The 21,937-nt window shown below is 36.7% G+C and overlaps 1 protein-coding gene across 1 annotated transcript in view; it reads right to left on the reverse strand.

Annotated features, from left to right (window-relative positions):
* LOC306851715 (seizure protein 6-like) overlaps nucleotides 1–21,937 on the reverse strand; it is a gene marked incomplete at both ends in the record, with an annotated part of 188,554 nt that overhangs the window by 5,084 nt on the left and 161,533 nt on the right. Inside the window, 6 exons of the mRNA XM_079388156.1 lie at nucleotides 135–329; nucleotides 2,469–2,665; nucleotides 13,294–13,432; nucleotides 15,213–15,407; nucleotides 19,261–19,427; nucleotides 19,985–20,153. Coding sequence (XP_079244282.1) covers nucleotides 135–329; nucleotides 2,469–2,665; nucleotides 13,294–13,432; nucleotides 15,213–15,407; nucleotides 19,261–19,427; nucleotides 19,985–20,153 — 1,062 coding nt within the window. The remainder of the gene's footprint in view (nucleotides 1–134; nucleotides 330–2,468; nucleotides 2,666–13,293; nucleotides 13,433–15,212; nucleotides 15,408–19,260; nucleotides 19,428–19,984; nucleotides 20,154–21,937) is intronic.

Below are 21,937 nucleotides of genomic sequence, written 5' to 3' on the forward strand. Positions count from 1 at the left end.
AAAGCTCATCTAGTTTCGGAGCACAGGATTGCTCTTGATCAATAGGCAGTGCGTGTTGGTTTGGAAGTGGGGTGAAAATGGATTTTAGACAGTGTTATCATCGTGAGTGTGTGTGTATGTGTGTGTGTTTTCACCTCTTTCACAGCTAGGCAAGTCTCCGCTCCAGGTCAAGTCCCACTGACACATGAGCATTTCTGTGCCCACCACCTCAAAGCCTGGGTAACACTGATAGGTCACCACCGTGCCATGCACCAGGTCAGGGTGAGATGTGGTCTTCCAGCCGTTGGAGATCTCCGGAAGCTCTGGACAGGTATCGTTACGGGGAACCTCTGCAAAGAGGAACATTTTATCACTCTGTGGTTGGTCTTTCATGAGTTAATCTTGCTGCATCAGTGTTTTCCTCAGATATGCCTCCTAGAATACCCCAGGAGAAATTGAATGAGATCAGACAATGAACGTTTGCATAACAGATTATTTGGTTTGGTTTGGAGAAATATTTGAGATCATATGACAATCCTTCACTTTTGATTGTAAACTTTGGCGTTTTAGTTTCTTTTAGTTTTTAGTGTTTTAATTAATTTTTAGCTTCTTCATTTTAAATCTTAAAGGGATAGTTCACCAGAAATGAACATTCTGACATCATTTATTCACTCCATGTTGTTGGAAAACTGTATTCATCTTTTTCATCAATACAATGAAAATCAGTGGTCACCAAAATGCCTTAGTTACTAATTTTCTTCAAAGTATAAATATATACACGTATATATATATATATTTTTTTTTTGCAGAAGAAAGAAGGTCATAGAGGTTTGGAACAACTTGAGGATGAATAAATGTTGACAGAATTTAAATTTTTGAGTGAACTAACCCTTTAAGATGTTCAGAAGTGGTCTTAACATTACACTTAACATTTGCTAATAAGCCAAAGTTTGCAATCAAACGTCAGAGATTATAATGTGGTCTCAAATATTTCTTATCAAATTCTCCCAAATCAAATGAAATTAAGCAGATTTCTGAATTATTCTCCATTTAATCTGACTGCTTTCTAAAAGGAAAGACTGAGACATCCGTGAAACATCTTTCATCTAATTTAATCTTATAATGTCTGAAAGATATCAATTGTTAGTGCACTTAAAAATGAATACTCATCATTTACTCATCCTCATATAATTCTGAATACAAAAATTTCATCTCTAGAACACAAAAGAAGTTTTTTTTAAATATATATATATTTTTTTGCAAACAATGGAAGTCACTGGAGCTCAGTGTTGTTTTTGGACCCCACTGACTTTCATTATATGGACAAAAACCGTTAAAACATTCTTCAGTATATCTCCTTTTGAGTTCCACTGTAAAAGAAAGTCCTTCAGGTTTAGAACAAGACGAGAGTGTGCAAATGAAATAATTTTTTTGTCTATCTGTTTAATCAAAGGTCTCCTTTTCTTTCCATTTAATCTCACTATTCTATGGAGAAACACTCGAGACATCTGTGAGTTCTCACTTATTATTTTCTTTCCTGTGAAGTGAGACTCAATTAGTTTGATTAGTAGCGCAAGAGCGAGAGAAAGAGAGACAGAATGTTCAATAATGCTTGCAAACAATTTCTTTGTTTCTCACCGTGTCCCTGAACAAACCACAGGTGTTGTGTCTAATGATTGATAAATCAAATGCTAGGAATCAGCTTGACTGTGATTAAAAATCTGAATAGAGCAGCACAAGACAGCTGGCAGGCATTTTGCTGATGTCCATTCTTAGCGTGGCAGAGCTGGGGAGGGCACGGTATCCGGCAAATGCAGCTAATGAGTACAAACATGCACTGTAATTGTTAACGCCTCTGCAAGGCCAAATCCCAGCACCTGCAGGAGCTGCCGGAGGAATCTTTCATATGTGCTGCGTGAAGGAGTCTGCTCTATGAATCATCTGCATTCCTCCACCCTCCATATACTGTGGAACTTATTATATTTTATCTGATCTAGTGCAATAGTCAGCCACCAAGAGAAGCTGATGGAATGACCTTCACTTCATCCTCAGGAAAGGTGAGGACTAAACCAGTTGTGGCTCTCGCTCTTATAACCTCTCTCCCTCTTTCGCCTCCTTACCACCTTTTAATCTGAGCCGGTGGCATCTCAAATAAATCTCATAAGCAGATAATTATTGAGCTTCATCCAAGTGCATTTAGACGTTTGGAATGGGTAAGATTTTTTTCTCTTATGCTTATTTGATCAAAAATACAGCAAAAACATCATAATACTTTTTTTTTTTTTAGGATTCTCTGATGAACAGAAAGTTCAAAAACGGCATTTATTTGAAAAAGAAACCATTTGTAACAATATTAATTTCTTTACTGTCACTTTTGATTCATTTAATGCATTCTTGCTGAAAAAAAAGATTAATTTCTTTAAAGAAATCTTCCTGTCACCAAACCTTTGAATGGAAAGTGCAGCAGAAATGGTTAAATAGGTCATTACCGAAAAAGTGCACCACAAAACCATTGTTGTAGCCGTAGATGTTGGTAGCAGGGTCCGACTGGAACTGGATGGTCACATCAGCCATGGAGGTGTAGAGTTTGAAGCGAGGACGGGAACCGCTGTACTGGCCCAGTATCTTTGCAGTCAGGTCATCTCCATCGTAAAAAGTCAGCAGGTCGTTCTTTCCCATGTGGAGACTGTGAGCAGATAATATACAACAGGTCAATCCCAGACTAATCCTCTATCTCAGATGTTCAGGTCTCACCTCAAAGCAATACCAGGGGCCCTGACAGATTTCTGACCTCCCCTCTAACTTGTCTTCCTCTAGTTCTTATTTTCCAGCCTTACCGCTTTTCTTTGGCCCTGCTGCAAATGAATTTTTTTCTGCTGTTTAATGTTTTCCGCTTTTGTTAAGCGTTTTTGTGCACAGTTTCAATAGCCGTGCAATCACAAACCACATTCATCTCACTCAGACTATAAAGAGCAAATGATGCAGCAGCTCCAACTCCTCCTATCTCATGTTTGGAAATAGCTGGAAAAACAGTTTCCTGATATTCAGGAGCCAGAAAGAGAGAACATTTGGCAGCTTCATGCTTTGAATTTTGTTGTGAAATCATTTTAGAATTTACATTCCCTTGTAACCATTTTAAATGACCATTTTTCCAATTTATGAATTTATTAGGGTTAAACTTAGAGATCATCACTTCCAAGTTAAATTAAGAGGACAATAAAAGACCAAACACTTTTTTTACATCTGAAAACACAGGATAGAAACAGAAAATATTTATAGTACAGGTCCATTAAATACAAACATTACTGTTCAAAAGTTATTTTTTAAAGAAGTTCCATTAAGGCTGCATTTAGTTGTTCATATTAAGGAAAAAAAGAATATTAAATATTAAAACTGAAAACATGCCAAGAATTAAATTCAATGTTCAAAACAGATGGGCTGCTTAATATGTTTTTGTGGAAACTTTTTTTTTTTATATATAAAGTTCAAAATAACACAATTTTTTTAAATCAAACAAGTAAATACAATAAAAAAAAATGTACCGACCCCCCAAATTTGAACAGTAGTTTGTATAATATTTAATATAAATATTAGAAGGAATTTTATACAGTTATACTTCAGTTTTGGATCATATCAAGTATAAAAGAAAGTTTCATTTTTTATACCTGAGGGGAATCCAAGCCTATTGCTCAAAAGCCCGGGGAATATATGACCTTCAGAACACTTTGTAATGCCTTGAAGATGCCTGACAGCCTTACACAAAGGTGACAAAAACCCCAGTCTACAAAAGAAATGTCAATGAAAGCTTTACCTTGACATCATCTGCTTCACTTCTGCACACATAATCAGCCTACACTACAAAATACAGACATATTGAGGTATATTACAGCATACATCTCTCTATTTCTAAATGAATGTGATCTGTAACTGTGGCTGACGTCCACCAAACCCAGACAGTCTGGCCAGTCACTGGTGGAGGGAGTGTGATTCAGTCAGGCAGGGAGGTGGCATACACACTCTATCTTGTCACTAATTAATCACAAGTGGGCAGTAATGGAAGTCATTACTGAGGAGAGGGGAATAATTAATCATCTCCGTTCTGCTGCAGCACGAGGCAGAATGGTTACATTCAAGCAAAATGAAGACAGGATGTTTAAATTATGGCTTACATGCATGCGCGCACACATACACCTACTATTACATATGGATTGAATGTATATTATTCAACTGTCAACAGCCCTCTAGTACTGTATGCAGGAAAATCCGTGTATGCATTTCCACTGGGAGACACGTTTAAACCAGAAGAGCCTCTGACCCGCTCTGAGGACCGGAGAGAGTGAAACTGTGTCAGCCCTTATTGGATTTGTTGTGATAAAGTTAAACAAGCCTTTGCGTAGCCGCACACCGTATCTGCCGAGAAAATCAATCATGCTTTCCATTTGCTGGCAGTAATTTCATTTTGTTTAATCACAAAAACAGGCTCAGCTTGACTTGGCCAACAACACAGCCGCCATCAGAATGCATTAAACTCATATATAAGGCTCGCAGACACATCGTCCTCTGCTCAGCACAACGAAAGGGAAGTGACAAATGCTGGCTTTTTAAAAAAAGAAATGTCAATCGAGACATTCTCTGCATCTCAGACACGGTTAAAATTCGGTTCTGCTGGTGAAAGCCTTGAAGATGCATTTGATTCTGTTTGCTTGAGGTAAATGGGAGTATTGCGTGGAGGATTTTGCATCTGGCGTTTCTTTGGAAAACTAATACATTATGATCCATCATCTGTCATGCAAACCGAGCCTATCTGTACCTATCTGTAATTTACATGGATGACAGGCCACAACTGAGAACAACTGTTTTCATGCATCAGAGTGAACAAATTCTGAGTCTTCCTTTCTCTGCTCCATGTCTGTTTAGCGGAGAATCATCTACCTGAATGATTGCCCTGCTGGAAAAAACACCATTTCCAATCAAATCCCCTTTGCTGAGGGCTGGGCACGATGGGCCTGTGCTCGACATACCAACAACAGCTTTGCGCCCAGTGCACAGTAACTCTGCGTGTCCTTGAAACATACAGTTATTTAAAGTAAAGCTAAATAAAAAAAAGTTGCACCGGTGTGCAACACATTTTTCAATTCAAATGGTATTTAATGAAATATTAAAATGCAAAAAAAAACATTTATTTGATCAAAAATACAGTAAAAACTAATATTATATTACAGTAATTATTATTATTATATATATATATATATATATATATATATATATATATATATATATATATATATATATATATATATAGATAGATAGATATATACACACTCACATTTTAGTGTTTATTTTGTTAACGAAAACTATAATGAAAAATCTTCGTTGGCAAGCTTTTTTCTCAAGACTAAAACAAAAAAATGACTGATCAATAAATGATAACTGTGACTATATCAAAATGCAGTATAATTGACAATAAAATACAAAACTAAAATGTATTTAAAAAAATAAAAACAACACAAAAATCTATTTTTACATTTGTTGAAAAAAGGAGACAAAATATTATTGCAGACTGCTGTACGTTCCTCTACTATGCAAGCATTCATGTGTGTGGTTACCAGATATTAAGAGTTCAAAACCCCAAATCAGAGCTTCTCTGTTAAAAGGATCCATATTCTGCTTGGTGTTTTGCTTATTTTTTGCAATCTGGCAACCATGTGCACACTCGATATTCATTACGGAAGTCTCTACAATGATCTGAAAACACATAAAATCAAGTAAGCTGCAGTTTACCGATCTCCATGTGAGATGTTCGGCTTAAATGAAAATGTTATTCAGCCTGTTTGTGTTCTGTCATTAGATCTCGACTATTTTGTTTGCGATTGGACTTACTCAAACACTGTTGTTTTAAAAGAGAAACATTACTGCAATTTGGAATTATTGAAATTTTAGCTTTTAGGAATTTATAATATTTTTTTGTTTGTTTTTACTAGTTTTCATAATGTAGACAAAGAGAGTGTATATCTAAGTCTCTGATATTAATTTATAAATTAAATAGCATATCATAAATCAGTACACTAGATGAGTGAAAATAAACCATGTGTATGGGGTCCATTCTGTTGGTTTGTGCTTATTGGTGAAAGTGCAAGGTGCCTGAAATGTAAAAATAAATTTCTCAAATGACAACAATCATTGCAATCAGTTTAACTGTTAACTAAAATGCTCCGACATTTAGTCAACTAAAACCTGACTATTTTGACTAAATATGATAACTAAAATGTACATTTGACACAGGACTAAGACTAATTTAAAATACTAAATTACAAATACAAAATGAATACTACTACTTTTAATATTACCTGATAAAAAATATTAGAATTTTCTGCAGGCATATATATTAGTCTGCGGGAGTGATTCTACATGGAATAAAATCTGTTGCGGAGCCACAAGAGACTCCGGATTGGCTTTTAGTCCACATCCATTTGTTTAAAATGGACTCTGGACAGAGGCAGTAAATTAACACAGGACTTTCCTGAGATGAAAGTGGATAAGCCCCAGTTAATTCTGGATGAAAAGCTGTACAATGTTGGCATTGGGAAAAGCCGGTCAAACAGAAGAGACTAAACCTTCATTTGGATTGTCAACATTTCCAGAGAGACTTCTAGAGGATGACGCCTTCTCAAATAAAGGAGAGAAATTAGTTCCTCTGTTTTTGCAGAGTTCTTCTTTAATTAGAAAGTTAAATATTGGTCTGGGCTCTGGCTCAGTGCCTGGGGGGATGAGACAGCCTTGATTTATTACCAGACTGCTAAAGGCTGTGACTCTCTGAGGTGCATGCAACCACCATACAGAGCTCTGCAGCCAAGCCAACTGTAAACCCAAAGCCAAATGCAGGAGAAAATGAGACAAACCATCATAAACAAATCAACAGCTCATGGTCAGGACTACATCTCATTTAAATTGATTCAAATACTGATGCATTACAAGAAAAGGCTGCTGAATATGAGATTTACGAACACATCAACAAATCGATATGTTTTTCATTGCACTTCCACTAGTGATTCCATTAGACATGGATCAAATAAAGTCCAGAAACAACAAAACCAGAAGGTTGTCCAACAGCAGGTATTCTCAGAATTTATGTACGGGCCATAATTAAAAGCATTCAATATTTTCTAATAATTAGCAGCATAATTAAATGCAACTATGAATGCAATAATATATTTGGTAGGTAGTTAATTATAGCAAATATATACACTGTTGCATCACTCTTCTCAAACATCTGCACAATTTATATACACTTTATATATTAATTTGTTAACAGTGCTAGTGTCACGGTGTACACAGCAAGGATGAACGAGGAACACGAGACGAGGATGTAAACTCAAAATAACAGTCTTTAACGAATCCAAACATGGCCAGACAAGGCAAGGTAGACACAGACAGGAACACCGGGGAGTAACGGTAGACCAGACGACACGAATGAACTAATAATCACACTAAACAAGGACAGGAAACAAACCAAATAAGGAAACATGAGGCGGGAACACATGACACACACGACAGAGGACTGACAGCTAGATGGTGTTCAGTGACTCTGTCTGCTGGTTACATGGTTATTGTGAGTCATTTGAACCATTTATTCAACAGATTTGTTCGAAAAATAATATATGATGCATTCACGAATGAAACAATTGACTATCTATATGAGTGAGTCATTGAATTATTAACTTAACCATTTAGTTCAAACACACAAATTTAAGAATGAAACATCTCTATTCCCTGTAGCTCAGAGAATGTTCAGTGGTTCAGTATCTTTGCTCTGAACTTTCTGACAAATAACTGACTATACATATATACAATAAAAGTAAAAAAAACAAAAAACAAACAAAAAAAAAAATATATATATATATATACAGTGTGGAAAAAAATAATTTGATCCCCTGCTGATTTTGTACATTTGCCCACTGACAAAAAAATGATCAGTCTATAATTTCAATGGTAGGTTTATTTGAACAATGAGAGACTGAATAACAACAAAAAAATCCAGAAAATGCATTTCAAAAAAGTTATGAATTAATTTGCATTTTAATAGGTCGAATAAGCATTTGACCCATTCGCAAAACATGACTTAGTACTTGGTGCCAAAACCCTTGTTGGCAATCACAGAGGTCAGATGTTTCTTGTAGTTGGCCAACAGGTTTGCACACATCTCAGGAGGGATTTTGTCCCACTCCTCTTTGGATCCTTTTCAAGTCATTAAAGTTTCGAGGCTGACATTTGGCAACTCGAACCTTCAGCTCCCTCCACAGATTTTCTATGGGATTAAAGTCTGGAGACTGGCTAGGCCACTCCAGGACCTTAATGTGCTTCTTTCTTGAGCCACTACTTTGTTGCCTTGGCCGTGTGCTTTGGGTCATTGTCATGCTGGAATACCCATCCATGACCCATTTTCAATGCACTGATCATTTCTTTGTCAGTGGACAAACGTACAAAATCAGCAGGGGATCAAATAATTTTTTTTCCCCCACTGTGTGTGTATGTATGTATGTATGTATGTATGTATGTATATATATACAGTATATATATATATATATATATATATATATATATATATATATATATAAATAAACGTTCTAATGTATATACTGTATATACACATCTATATACACGCACACATACACACATTTTTGAGGGCTAAGGCAGGAAGGTAAATACATCCTACTTAAATCATGTCAGTCTTGCACAGCTGTGCACTACAACTCCAGTAGAGGGCTCTAGCACTCATGGGAATCCCGGACTTTGACTGGTTCTGATATTTACAGCATTCCCTGCTGTGCAGCTAAATCTATGAAAGACTGTGTGCAGGTGTGCCAGCTGTCACCTGTGCACCTCTCTCCCCCCTTCCTCCGATTCACGGCCCGGCACATTTAGCGTGAGAAACCCTCCCTGCTAAATGAATTCATCAGCCTTCATTATGCCCCACGTTCTCAGGTAATTGGGAGTGCGCCGTACATTGATGAATGATTATGGAGGAGTGGGTGCATATTCATTATCGGGCTAAAATGTTCTTACAGACCCATAATGAGCCTCCAGCAGTGGTCCGGGCCCTGGTATTACAGTACCAATGATTCAAGTGCAACCAAAGGGCTCTGCAGGACACCTACGTAGCAATAAGGACCTGTGGTGGGTCAATGATTGGTTGTAAGAAGATGCATGCAAAGAATGTAAGGACAGAAGTGAAATATTAAAAGTGTGTGCACTAGCGCTAGAAGATTTGTTATTAGTCTCTCTCTCTCAGGCTCTCTGGGCTGAACAGCTGTGGTTGGCTCCCTCCTCACTCATTTTCCTTCCCTATATATCTCACTTGATGTGCCTGGCTGATAATGTCCCATATGTCCTTTGATAAATTTGGTAATTTGAAAATTACAAGGGTGGGGAATGCCTGGGCTTCGCAGTAGATCAGAATGACTCCAAACACACCATGACCAATACTCCTCTGCTGCTCAATCAAATATATACAGCTAATCTTAAGACTATCAAGTTATGAAATCACAAGAAAAAACAAAATACAGCTGGCCATTATTAGGGATGTTTTTTTCCATTTCTGAGGCTATGCTAATGTTCACATTATATGTTCAAGCTAATTACGAGTCCCTCATTGCTTCAATAAAAAATAAACAAAAACACTAGTCTGATAGTTTGCATGTATATGAATCAACATTTTGGATCTCTTTTGTACCAGTATTTAGTGTCGTCCTACCTCGTTTCAATCCAAAACAGATGTTAATATCAGGTATAAAAAGGGCAAATATCTACATCAGCAAATATCCACCAGTACATCTGTCTCAAGACATCTGGACCTCATGTAGAAACACGTGGCCTCATCCTCACCAGCAGGAAAAACAAAAACTCACCATCTCCCTCCATTACCTCCATGACAAAATAAATGGAAAATTAATTATGTTGACTGCATCTCCAGCAAAACATCCAGTATGTAATTTATTACACAGCCGCACAATGTAGCACTGCAGCCGGGACACTTGCAATGAGAGAGAGAGAGAGAAAACATGACAAATGCGAAAGGAACCATATGCAAATGAGTGAATCTTAATTAAGGCAGCCAAATTATTGAATGCATGAATAATCTATCTGGCTCTGACACAGCCGGGCCTCATGTTCCGCACCTCACCTGATGGCACAATCACACTCAACACTTGTTTCCCTGCTCACATAATTGATTTCACATTCATAAAAACATCCAATAAAATAATTGTTGTTCTGTTGAGTTCTTTATTAACCTTTGTGCAATGTGCATCCCACTTCTGCATCCTCTTTATGCACAACATGCCCCTTCATCGGTCCTCTTTTTTCAACTCCCCATTTGCCATTCTCTTTCAGAGCAGACTATCAAACTCTGTTCCAAAACCTAGCTGCCAACTGTCTAGCTAGGTATCCTAACTCAGTCATATTGTTTTGAAGCACTCTTCATTAGCAGCAACTCTATACACCACATGAATAGCTTGACTTAGTGTTTGCACGGTGCTTTTATAACAGTATAAATTGCAAAAAAGAACAAAAATATAAATAATAGTAATAACTTTAATATGTGACCCTGGACCACAAAACCAGTCATAAGTGTCAATTTCTCGAAATTGAGATTTATACATCATCTGAAAGCTGAATAAATAAGCTTTCCATTGATGTATGGTTTGTTTGGATTGGACACAATTTGTCAGAGATACAATTATTTGAAAATATGGAATCAGAGGGTGCAAAAAAATCTAAATACTGAGAAAATTGCCTTTAAAGTTGTCCGAATGAAGTTCTTAGCAATGCATATTACTAATCAAAACTTAAGTTTTAATATATTAATGGTAGGAAATTTACAAAGTATCTTCATGGAACATGATCGTTCCTTAATATCCTAATGATTTTAGGCATAAAAGAAAAATGGATAATTTTGACCCATACAATATATTTTTGGCTATTGCTACAAATATACCCCAGCGACTTAAGACTGGTTTTGTGGTCCAGGGTCACATATTAATTATAGCTACTGCTCAAAGGTTTGGGGTCAATAAAATTAATATGTTTCAAAACAATATGTTTAAATAAGTAGGGGTGCAAACAATTGATCAAAAGTGACTGTAAAGACACAACACATTTTTTACAATAATACACTTTTACTGTATTTTTGATCAAATAAATGCAGCCTTTGTGAGCATAAGCCATCTTGGGTTAAGTTGTGAGCTTGCCGCAAAGCATTCTGGTAGTGCATTTTCTGTGAAATGTACATATGATGCCACCTAAAAATATTTTTTGTTAAAATAAGGTGCCCTGGGATTTTTTCATTGATGACACCTTAAAAATGTCACATCTATAGCCATCTCACTAGGTTTTGGAACAGAGTATTTTCCCTGTGAGAGGACAGAGTGTTGATCTAGCTCGCATCTCCAAGCAGTTCAAGTATTTTCCCCCACGAGGATCTGCAGAGAAAATAACTCTCTCGCTTGCCATTTTTCAATCTCCCCGCCAGCGCAGTTTGACTGCATTTGGCAGGGAGTGCGAACCGAGTAAACCTGATGCAATGTTAACCGCAATTTACAGATACACTCAACCTCTCCCATGACCCCTCAATTAAATTCAGCATAAAGCTAGGCAACAGCTATCTTGTCTTTGAGAACTTGGCTGACAACAGGAGCCACTAAGGAAGTGCTGTGCCACACTGATCACAGTAATTATTGATGCATCGCAGAGAAATTCAACTTGTTTTTGGGTTAATTCTCAAAGAGTTTAGAGTACATTTGTGTCAGTGCTTTAAAGATGAATGCTCTGGGAGATCTTCAGAAAAGCCAAATCAGGGTCTTTGAGTTCTAGGCCATCGCAGTTCTACAGAAATCTCACAAAATGCCCAGAGCGATATGACGGGTGTTTCATTTGGACAGTGAGAGCAGAATGGAGCCGAATCGGTCAGTGGGGAGCAGATGACGCAAAGCACCAGAATTTGTAACTGTGGTGCAATCTCAGCTACATCAAGGACAAACCCAGCAGAAAGGAGGCCCCATGGTGATACGAGTTTGAGTCTGTAGAAATCTACAGTTAGAGACTGATGGGTATGAAGGGAGTGTGCTGAAAGGTCTTGATGAAGCCACAGTGGATTTGAACCACACTTATCACAGTGTGAGTAAAGCATGCAGCAGATGTATCAGTTGCATTCTCTAGTGATGATACATTAAAAGCTCAGTTAGGTCCACTGAAAAACTCTGGAGAGTTCAAAGGCAGAGATTTTGGGAGAATATAAATAAGTCTGGGTCATCTTGCCCACATACATGGTATATAACTAGAGCTGTCATTTGATAAAAAATGTGTTAGAATTAATTATCAATGTTATTATTTACTGAGAAAAGCCACCCAGTTGAAGATATTATATTACTGTGGGAAATTTAAAGTTAAATCACATTCAATTCAATTACTTTGACGTCTGTATAGTAGCAGAAAATGTTTTCAGTAGTTTCGCAATTTAAGCCCCAGGTGCTGTGTGTGTAGTGCTGCAAAATTCGACCAAAAACATGTAATTATATTTCAATATAATACTACTAATAATATTACTAAATATATTATTACTTTAAATAAGAAAGATTACCATTGTAATATTTCACTATAAAAATTAGTATAAAAAATATTTTACCGAACAACTGTACAATTATAATACTAATATTCATGGATGTCCTAATTTTCAAACATTACATCAAGCTTTTATTTTGGAAGAGATTGCAGGCAGTCCTTAAAGCTTCTCTTTTAGTTGACAAATGCCAGTTTATAAGCGCTTTTCATTATAATATTTCATTAAGTAAAGGAAGATGGTTGGAACATGTTGCATTTTGAAATCCATGTTATAAATGACGCAAAATCAGAGCATATGAGTTTGTGTGGAGCAGGATTTACATTTACATATAGTCATTTAGCTGATGCTTTTATTCAAATCGACTTACAAATGAGGACAACAGATTTACTATTTACTGTGAATTGCGCCACTCTGAGACACACTCTGTGTGTGTTTATGTGTGTTTTAAATAAAAAATTTAAATCTTTATGATTTGACAATCGTACTAAGCTGACTGTAATTTCAGTTTTGTTTTGATTTATCATGCAGTCTTACAATATGATGCAATTTATTTCCCTATGTTTAAATGATATAAGATAGACATCATAGTGGAACAGAAATCAAAGTCCTGGCTGGCAGATACAGATCTCTCAAAACTGTGAGGACTATGTAAGGTTTCTGTGGGATAATGTGTGAATATATCATTCACTTTGACGTACACTTGGATGTCTAGCATGATCCTCTTGTCTTCTTCAACATGGATCCCCCAGATGCAGTCCTGACCTTTATCATAGGCCTCAGGCCAGTTAGGAGACAACACCACCCCAGCGGAATCTGTGATCTCTCCACTGCAAACCGCTGCAATGCAACCAAAGAGAGAGAAAGAGGTCAGAAAGAAATTCAAACAAGCACAAATGTATCCAACATGTTTTTTTTTTTCATTTAAAAAATAAATTTATGAACAAAATATGCACAAAAGTGTTCACAATATACAATAAATAAAAATAAATAAATAAATAAACAAATAAAATGATTATTATCAGAGTTATTTTAGTTATTAAATAGTATGTTATTTTATTTTTATTTCATTTTTATTTCAGTTTCAGTGATTTTTCAATCTTTGTCATTTTTATTTCTATTTAGATATTTATTTTTATTTCAGTTTTTAATACTTCAACTTCAACTTTTTTCTCTGTTAGTTGTGAAGGCCATTTTGAAAACAAAACAAAACAAAACAAAACAAAACAAAACAAAACAAAATAAAACAAAACAAAACAAAACAAAACAAAACAAAACAAAACAAAACAAAACAAAACAAAACAAAACAAAACAAAACAAAACAAAACAAAACAAAAAACTAAACAACAACTATTAACCAAGATGTATCCCATTTGGCATTTTGTATCCCAATTTGTTGCATAGGTGACCCTCAGCTCTGGAACAGAGGTCAAGCTCTGGATTAATCGAACTGGGGTATAAGTGGAAAATTCTGTCCGGATTAATAAACAACTTGAGGCTTCCTGTTTTCATTTTTCCCTTTTTCATACCACTACACTGGCTTAGCGGGTTGTAAGCACATTTTCAAATGGAAAAGCTGTTGTCTTGACCCTCTGCTGGAGCCAGTACGATTAAATCCTTTCAATCCAAACTCTATTGTGAGGCTAGAGAAATGTACTTGAGCAACGGGTCAGATAAGATGGCACTGTGTGTGTGTAGGTGGGGGTGGAATCGGGCTTTATGAGTGAGGTATTCTCTCACATTCCTTGGCTCTGTGCACCTGCTACTAGCCTCCATGGCTTAATGCTTTTAGTGCTGCTTTAGGCGCATGACTGTGGCTAAGAGTGTCTGAAACCCATCCAGGTGACACAGGATGTAGTGGATTACATAGAGAAGGCACTAAAAGGATGTGAGGGGTTTGTACTGTACCTGCACATGTTGCCTGTAGAGCTCTTCAGCAGCTAACTAATGCATATTATACACAGAAACACACAAATGTATAGCCTACTCATATACTCTCACATGTGAACATAGAGGAGAGAATTCAATAATCAAATGTGGTATTTATTTGCACATGCACATTGCATGTTGTGTTATTTTAGCACCTGATTCGTTAAGCAAATTAGCTAAATCAATCCATCTGGATACATGGCTAGTTATGATGCTGTTTGTCAGGATCTTCTATCAACGTTCATGAACAACTGCAGCCATGAACAAGAGAAAAGAAATCTCAATAAATATTACTATAATAAAAATGAAAAATAATATTGTTAGCATTGTTGTTGTTGCTTTTATAACATTAATTAACATTTCAGTTATTAATGACAATAATATTATGAGTACATTTTTACCTTATTAAAATATTTTTTAAATACAATTTTAGTACATTCAAACAAAGCATCATAACAAAGTGTACAAATTAGGGTCATGTGCTATTCAGAATTATATGTGAAATGAGGTTATAAACAGAATTGCTGATTCTTGCAATTCGAATTTGAATACAATTTTAAAGGAAGAAGAATTCAAAAGTTTATAAGCCTTCAGATTCACATTCACTCTCATGAATTGAAAAGCAGCCAAAATTCAATTCTGAATTTGGCCCAACCCTGGCACACATGCATATGCAAACATTCCCACACACCTCTGCAGGCGGGCTCAGTCTCATTCCATTGAGGGTTGCTGGGATCCATGCACTCGATGATAACAGAGCCCTGCTCCAGGGTGTATCCTGGGTCACAGGTGAACTCCACGACCGTGCCCACAGCGTAGGTGCTGTCAGTGGTGGTGAAGTTGCCGTACTTGACGAATGGCTCGTAGCAGTGCCCTGCTGCGAAAGCTGAGAGGACACACCATAAATCACCTGCTCCGAGACGCACATCACAGTCCAAACACTATCACCAAGCATCTGATATCAGAAGAGCTTAAAACACACAGACAACCAGTCGGCTCGGCTCAGCCTTTAACCGCTTCACAAAATAATTTCGTCCGAAAGGCCGAGGACAACGCGGAATCTGAATTCATTAGCGTTTTAGGATGGCAGTCTAAAAGAATTTGTCTGCTAAAGCAATGTGCAGCGTTTTACTTTCCCACCAATCATAATCTTCCTGGACGCAAACCCAAGGTTTCGGGTTGCCCTTGGAAGGAGATTGTTAGTTAATCATCCTTGGCCAGACTTGCAAGGCCACTTACGGGCATAAAAGGAAAAGAGACGGCCCGACAACGTGTATAAATGTGAAACGTGAATGAACAAACTCACTCAGGGAAACAACAAACCGTCACGCCTGGCTGAACCGTTATTGGTTGTTGTTCTCGTCTGAGAATGTAGAATAGAGATTAGAGCGAGAGAAGGAGACTTAAGATGAGGATGTTCAGACTATGGATAAACAGTGGCTTTGATATCCCTCTGGGTCCGGCCTCATTCAAGCGTGAGCTACATTAGACTACCCACATTCAGCTTTACGTTCAGCCTCGCTCTCTGTTTAATAAACACAGGCGATTCTGCCAATTACAGCAAACTGTTTTCACCCCCTTCCCCAGACACATTTGCATTATTCATCTTTGGCTTCATCTGGATCCGTTCTCTAAAAGGAGTAGAAATGAGCCATTTTAATCATCAGTTGATTCTTACTCTCTCATAAGCATAGAAACAGTCATTATATAAGATGGTATCAACATAAAAGTCAGATTTATATGGAAATAAGAGTAATATGTTCCAGACGGTGCATAATTTATGTGCATTTTATGTTATTGCTATGAGTGAAGTCCCGATAGGAAGAAATAAACATAGATGAAATCTCTTTATTGTCTCGTTATTTCTCCCAGGCAGCAATTAGATTAAATGGTAAAAAAGATTTTTCTCACATTTTCAAAGAGATCTCCAACAATATCTCAAACTTTTGTTCAATGTTCAAGTTGTGTGATTAAATATGAAACATTTCTCATCAAATACCTTCAAAACTAAATTACAATAGGGACACTTCTAAAACAAAGAAAACTATACTAATGCCAAAGCATTGAATTTTGATTGATTGGATGTAATTATTTACTCTGTTTTCTAAATCTCAGCATAAATTAGCTAAATTCATGTTTATCACAGGACAGATAACAGTCAAAGTGGCCCAATTTAAATTTTAACTCAATTGTGACAAAATTCAGAGATACTATGTTTTACCTTGTAATGATGGTATGCTATCCAAACAACATTACAGTTTTGTACTTTGACTATATGTCAGAAAATGTCTAATTTTAGGACAAAGTTGATTCTTAAATGAAACATAAAGCCGAACTGCGTTAAGTCTCTAGATGAATGAAATATGACAGTATGAATACACTTTTCAAATAACAGTTTTTCAAAAGAAATGAAGACTTTTAATCAGCAAGGATACATTACATTGATCAAAACTGAAAAAAAATGTGTTACAAAATTTTTCTAACTTTCTGTTCATCAAAGAAATTCTGAAAATTGTACCGCATATCACATACAAGAATGATTTCTAAAAAAGATCATGTGACACTGAAGACTAGAGTAAAATTCAGCTTTGCATCACAGGAATAAATTACACTTTAATATCTTAAAATAGAAAACATTTATTTAAATTGTATAATAATTCCACATCAGTGTTGTTTTTAACTGCATTTTGATTAAATTAATGCAGCCTTGGTGATAAAACAAAAAAACAAAAAACAAAACAAAACAAATATATATATTTGATCAGTAGTATATTTGATTTCTGAGCCAAACTGACTGTGATAGAAAACATAGTCATTCCACTAAAAGAGAAATTAATCTCTAAAAATTAAGGTAATGCTCTGAAAATCATTTATTTCAGCAAATACGTACAAATAAAACTATTCCATTCAACTGCAATTACTACATAGGTTTACATGATTATGTTTTAAAAGGCCTTCAGAGGACTGAGTATACCGCATGTGGCCTCTCAACAACCACAGAGTTCCAGATCAATGCTTTTGCTAGTCTACTGAAATGGATAAAAACAGATCCATTTTGTTTATGATGGCAGAAAAAGGAGAGTGACACTTCAATCAGAAAGACTATTAAAACCCGAGCAGCCTGGCTGGTGTGAAATTCAGAGAGGCGTCTGGAGCGTGAGAAGACAAGCAGAATTGTTACAGGTTGCCGTGAAGGCACATTAGTATATTGTAGATAGCATAATCAGATTGTGGCATGGTAAATGAGATTAGATTGATCTCGCCGGATAATGACTGTGAGGTCCTGAGGTGTGCCTGACATCCCTGTGAACAAATGCAACTGCACATGTTCGACTGACCTGTCAGACGAAATAGGAATGCAATTTATGTGAAAAAAAAAAAGGCTCTGAGTTTCCAGTTAAAACTCATTTTAATGACCTTGTCTGGTTGCATTTGCCCGCTTCATTCGATTTCCATTTAATTTAATCTGAATAAATCTCATTTGAGCCAGGAATCTAAAGAGTGTTTAGCAAGGCACATGGGAGAACAGATCTTTGGTGAATCGAAGCAACAAGGGGAATGTGCCGGAAGCTACGCTCTTTGTCTCCATCACAGCCCTCAGGCTCTGTAGAGGACATGTTTTCTTCAAACAATGTTTGAACTTGGTAACCGTCGCCGTGTACGGCCCAGCTCAAACCAGAGACAAACCAGCAGAGGATGGATTAGAAAAGATGCTGGCTGCTATCAAGCCCTCATTATTACGACATCCTGTTAAGCTGGAATCCAACTATTTTCTCAATCACTTTCAAAAATACCTTTTGGACACGCTGTGTGTGTTTATATATGCTTTAAAGGGATAGTTCAACCAAAAATGAAAATTCTGTCATTAATTACTCGCTCTCATGTTGTTCCAAACCTGAAAGATCTTCGTTCACCTTTGGAACACAAACTAAGATATGTTTGATGAAAACTCAGAGAGCTTTCTGACCCTGCACAGACAGCAACGCAACTGAGACGTTCAAGGCCCAGAAAGGTAGTTAGGACATTGTTAAAATAGTCCATGTGACATCAATGGTTCAACCTTAATTTAATGAAGAAGTTTATTTCTTCTATTCCATGTAAGTCTTCGAAGCACATTCACGCATTGTGGTACTCCCGAGAATGCGAAGAGAAGTAATTTTTGAATAAATATTTTTGTTTTCTTTGCGAACAAAAAGTATTCACATAGCTTCTTAATATTACGGTTGAACCACTGATGTCACATGGACTATTTTAACAATGTCCTCACTATCTTTTTGGGCCTTGAACGTGGTAGTTGCATTGCTGTCTATGCATGGTCAGAAAGCTCTCGGATTTAATAAAAAAGTTCTTAATTTGTGTTCCGAATTAAGAGGAACAAAGGTTTTACGCGTGTGGAATGACACAAGGATGAGTAATTAATGACCGAATTTAAACTTTTGGGTGAACTACCTTTAACTCTTACGAACATGTGTGTGTGTTTTTGTCTCAAGTCTTATGAACTGGTCAGTGGAGGAGATTTATTTGCTAAATATTTCCTAAAAAAGCTCTTCTGACACACATGGCATTGTCATCATGGCAAAATGGCACTTATGACAGTTTTGTTTGAATACTTGTAATGCAGATGTAAACGAAATATATCAATGTGACTGCAACATTTAGGGTTCATATAAACAGAAACGTATTGGATTGTATTAATTCTGACTGCTGAAAATTAGTTGTAAATTCTTGTTGGTCCATACCTTCATATCTGATGGCTACTCCTGTGTTGGTGCCGAAACCATCCGTCGTAAACTCCACAAAGAGATGTCTGGTGGAACTAACGATTCCCTCGTTAGGAAGGTATTCCACCTCGTACGAATCGTACAAAATCGGCGAATCAATGTGGTTGCCGTTTTTGATCAGAAACCTGCAGACATAAACAGAACAGAAAGGTTTAGTTCGGTTCAAAACAAGGAATCTCTCAACAGTATCTGTTTGGCAGCAGATGTAACGTTCCCCTGATTTCTAGTACTGTCTTTTGGCAGTTTGCATAATAATTGCCTGATATGATTTTGAATAGCTGAGCAGCAAGTGACCTCATTAAAAGTCCATTTGTTAGCAAAGCCTGCAGAAAAAGCGGATACGGCTAATAAAAATAACTTAATCCTCCTCCTGAGGCCCCGGAGTGGGCTCTAATCGCTCTCTCTGCAACTGCACGAGGGGATTTGATTATTCTAAATTATTTTAAAGGAGAGCAAGTGTCTGATCTCAGAAACTTTTATCCACTTTCACTCATGCACTCACAGCTGTTCCTATCATGCCTCGCTCTCGCCGTGGCAGATAATGCCCTGAAGAGCAGCGCCACATTTGGAGTGTGACAGCACTGTGAAGAGACACTCGGAGCTTCTCCAACTGTCTCTTTGAACATCAGATGACTAATTAGTGTATAATAGCCGAGCACTGAGTGAGTTGACTGGGACAGACCTGTCATCGTCTTCCGCGAGGGCCACCTTCTCAAAGTGCACGTGCAGCCGTTGAGCCTCAGGGGCCTCCAGCACCCAGTGGCAGGTCAGGTTGTTGCTGTAGTTGCCAGGAAAACCAGGGGACACAATGCGGCCAAGAGTTGCGTTCTTCACCATTCCACCGCAGGCCACTGTTCAAAGTACAAATGGAAGGAGACAGATGACACTGAGAAGAAAAAAAGAGACCTAGAGGTCGAGGAAGCCCTAAGAGCGAACTTTGAGCTGTGGATAACAAAGCTTTTTCATAGTGCATGACTGTAATGACTAGACCTCAACAGTGTTACAATAATAGTAAGATAGCATAATATGTGAGGGAACAATGTTTTTACACATCAAAGACAATCTCAATCACTTTGAGATAATCCCTTACCTTCTGTATAGTTGGTGTAAACCAGTATATGAAATGAGTAGCATTTCATAGCATTTCGTAGTCTGAATTCATAATATTCATAAAACAGGCAAAAAATATCCAGACATTTTTCATCCCAGAAGGCCATGGGAGAAGAGTTCAGAATGACAGTAAAACAACACTAGTGATGCTGTAAGTCATATGACAATAAAACAATTATGTTTTGAAGTTGTAAATAAAACAAAGATTATTGGAGTGTGTTTTACAAGTAAAAAAATCTAGTTTAAAACATGTGCCAAGATATAAAAAAATGCACTGCATTGATGTTGGTTTCATATACAATTTTCAACAAGTAAAAATGTCATATATTAAGTGAAAAGTATTAACATATTGTCCTTACACCTTGAAAACATTTTATTGTACAATATCATTATGAATCATTATTTTTGAAGTTTGATTTTAAGTCTGATTAAGTCTTGATTTAAGTCTGGTCAATTTTGTTTTTAAGTTTTAGTACATAAAATATTAATGAAATAATAATATATTTATAAAATAATATAAAATATTAAGCATTAAAAATAAAGATTAGGTAAATATTAGTTAAACTAATTATATTAATTACAAAAATAAAAATATTATGAATTATTCATTTAAAAATATACTTTTTACACCTTGAGCTAACTTTGCCTTATCATAAAAAGTTAAAATGATCTGTTATTTTAAGAGACTTACTGACCTTGAGGGTCTTACATTCATGAGGGTCTGCAGGGGTCTTCTCTATGATATCATTTCCTGTTTTATATTTTTTTCTGTATGTTCGTCATACCACAAAGATTTTAAAATTAAATAAAATAAAGCATATTATAGCAGTTTTATAAAAAAAATAAAAAAATAAAAAATTAATTTTAAAGTATTTCAGGTGTTTTCCATCACTGTGATATCAGGATAGTTGTGTCACCCTGAAACCTAAGCCCCACAAAAATGCTTTTTAATTCAGAAGTTAAAAACATGCTCATCATAAAATTGGTGCGTTTAAGTCAGATTGTGTATGAATTGCCTTGTCAGTGTATTTTTGAATAAATGAATGCAGACAAAAATGGCCTCGTTATTGACTCAAGAACCTTTAGACCACAACGATTTAAACAGAGAAAGACAGCAATAACAAATAGTTTTTCTTAAAGGCAATGAAAAGAGAGAGAGCTTGGAGGAGGAGGATACCTTCTGAGCTTGACGGCTGAAGGTTAGTCAGGCGGACAGAACATAATTAAAGTAGACCCAAAGCCGTGCTCCCTGGCAGCCTGCCCATGCTGATCAGTAATCAGACCCTGACAGTCTGGCCCGGCCCTGCATCAGCATGGCAGGGGCACACTTCTAAAACGGCACGTTTATGCTATTTCCCTCCGAAATAATGGCGAGACTGAGAAACCCCAAGTCCTGTAGGCCGTATCTGGTCGCCGCAGGCTAAATAAACCACCTCACGACGCACGCTACAGTCATGCCTCTGAAGCACTAAATGAGATCCTTCATCAAAACAGCCCTCCTTCAGGGAGCCCAGCCTTGTTTGCA

This window comes from Barbus barbus (genome assembly GCF_936440315.1).
Source record: "Barbus barbus genome assembly, chromosome: 31".
NCBI classification, from domain to species: domain Eukaryota; kingdom Metazoa; phylum Chordata; class Actinopteri; order Cypriniformes; family Cyprinidae; genus Barbus; species Barbus barbus.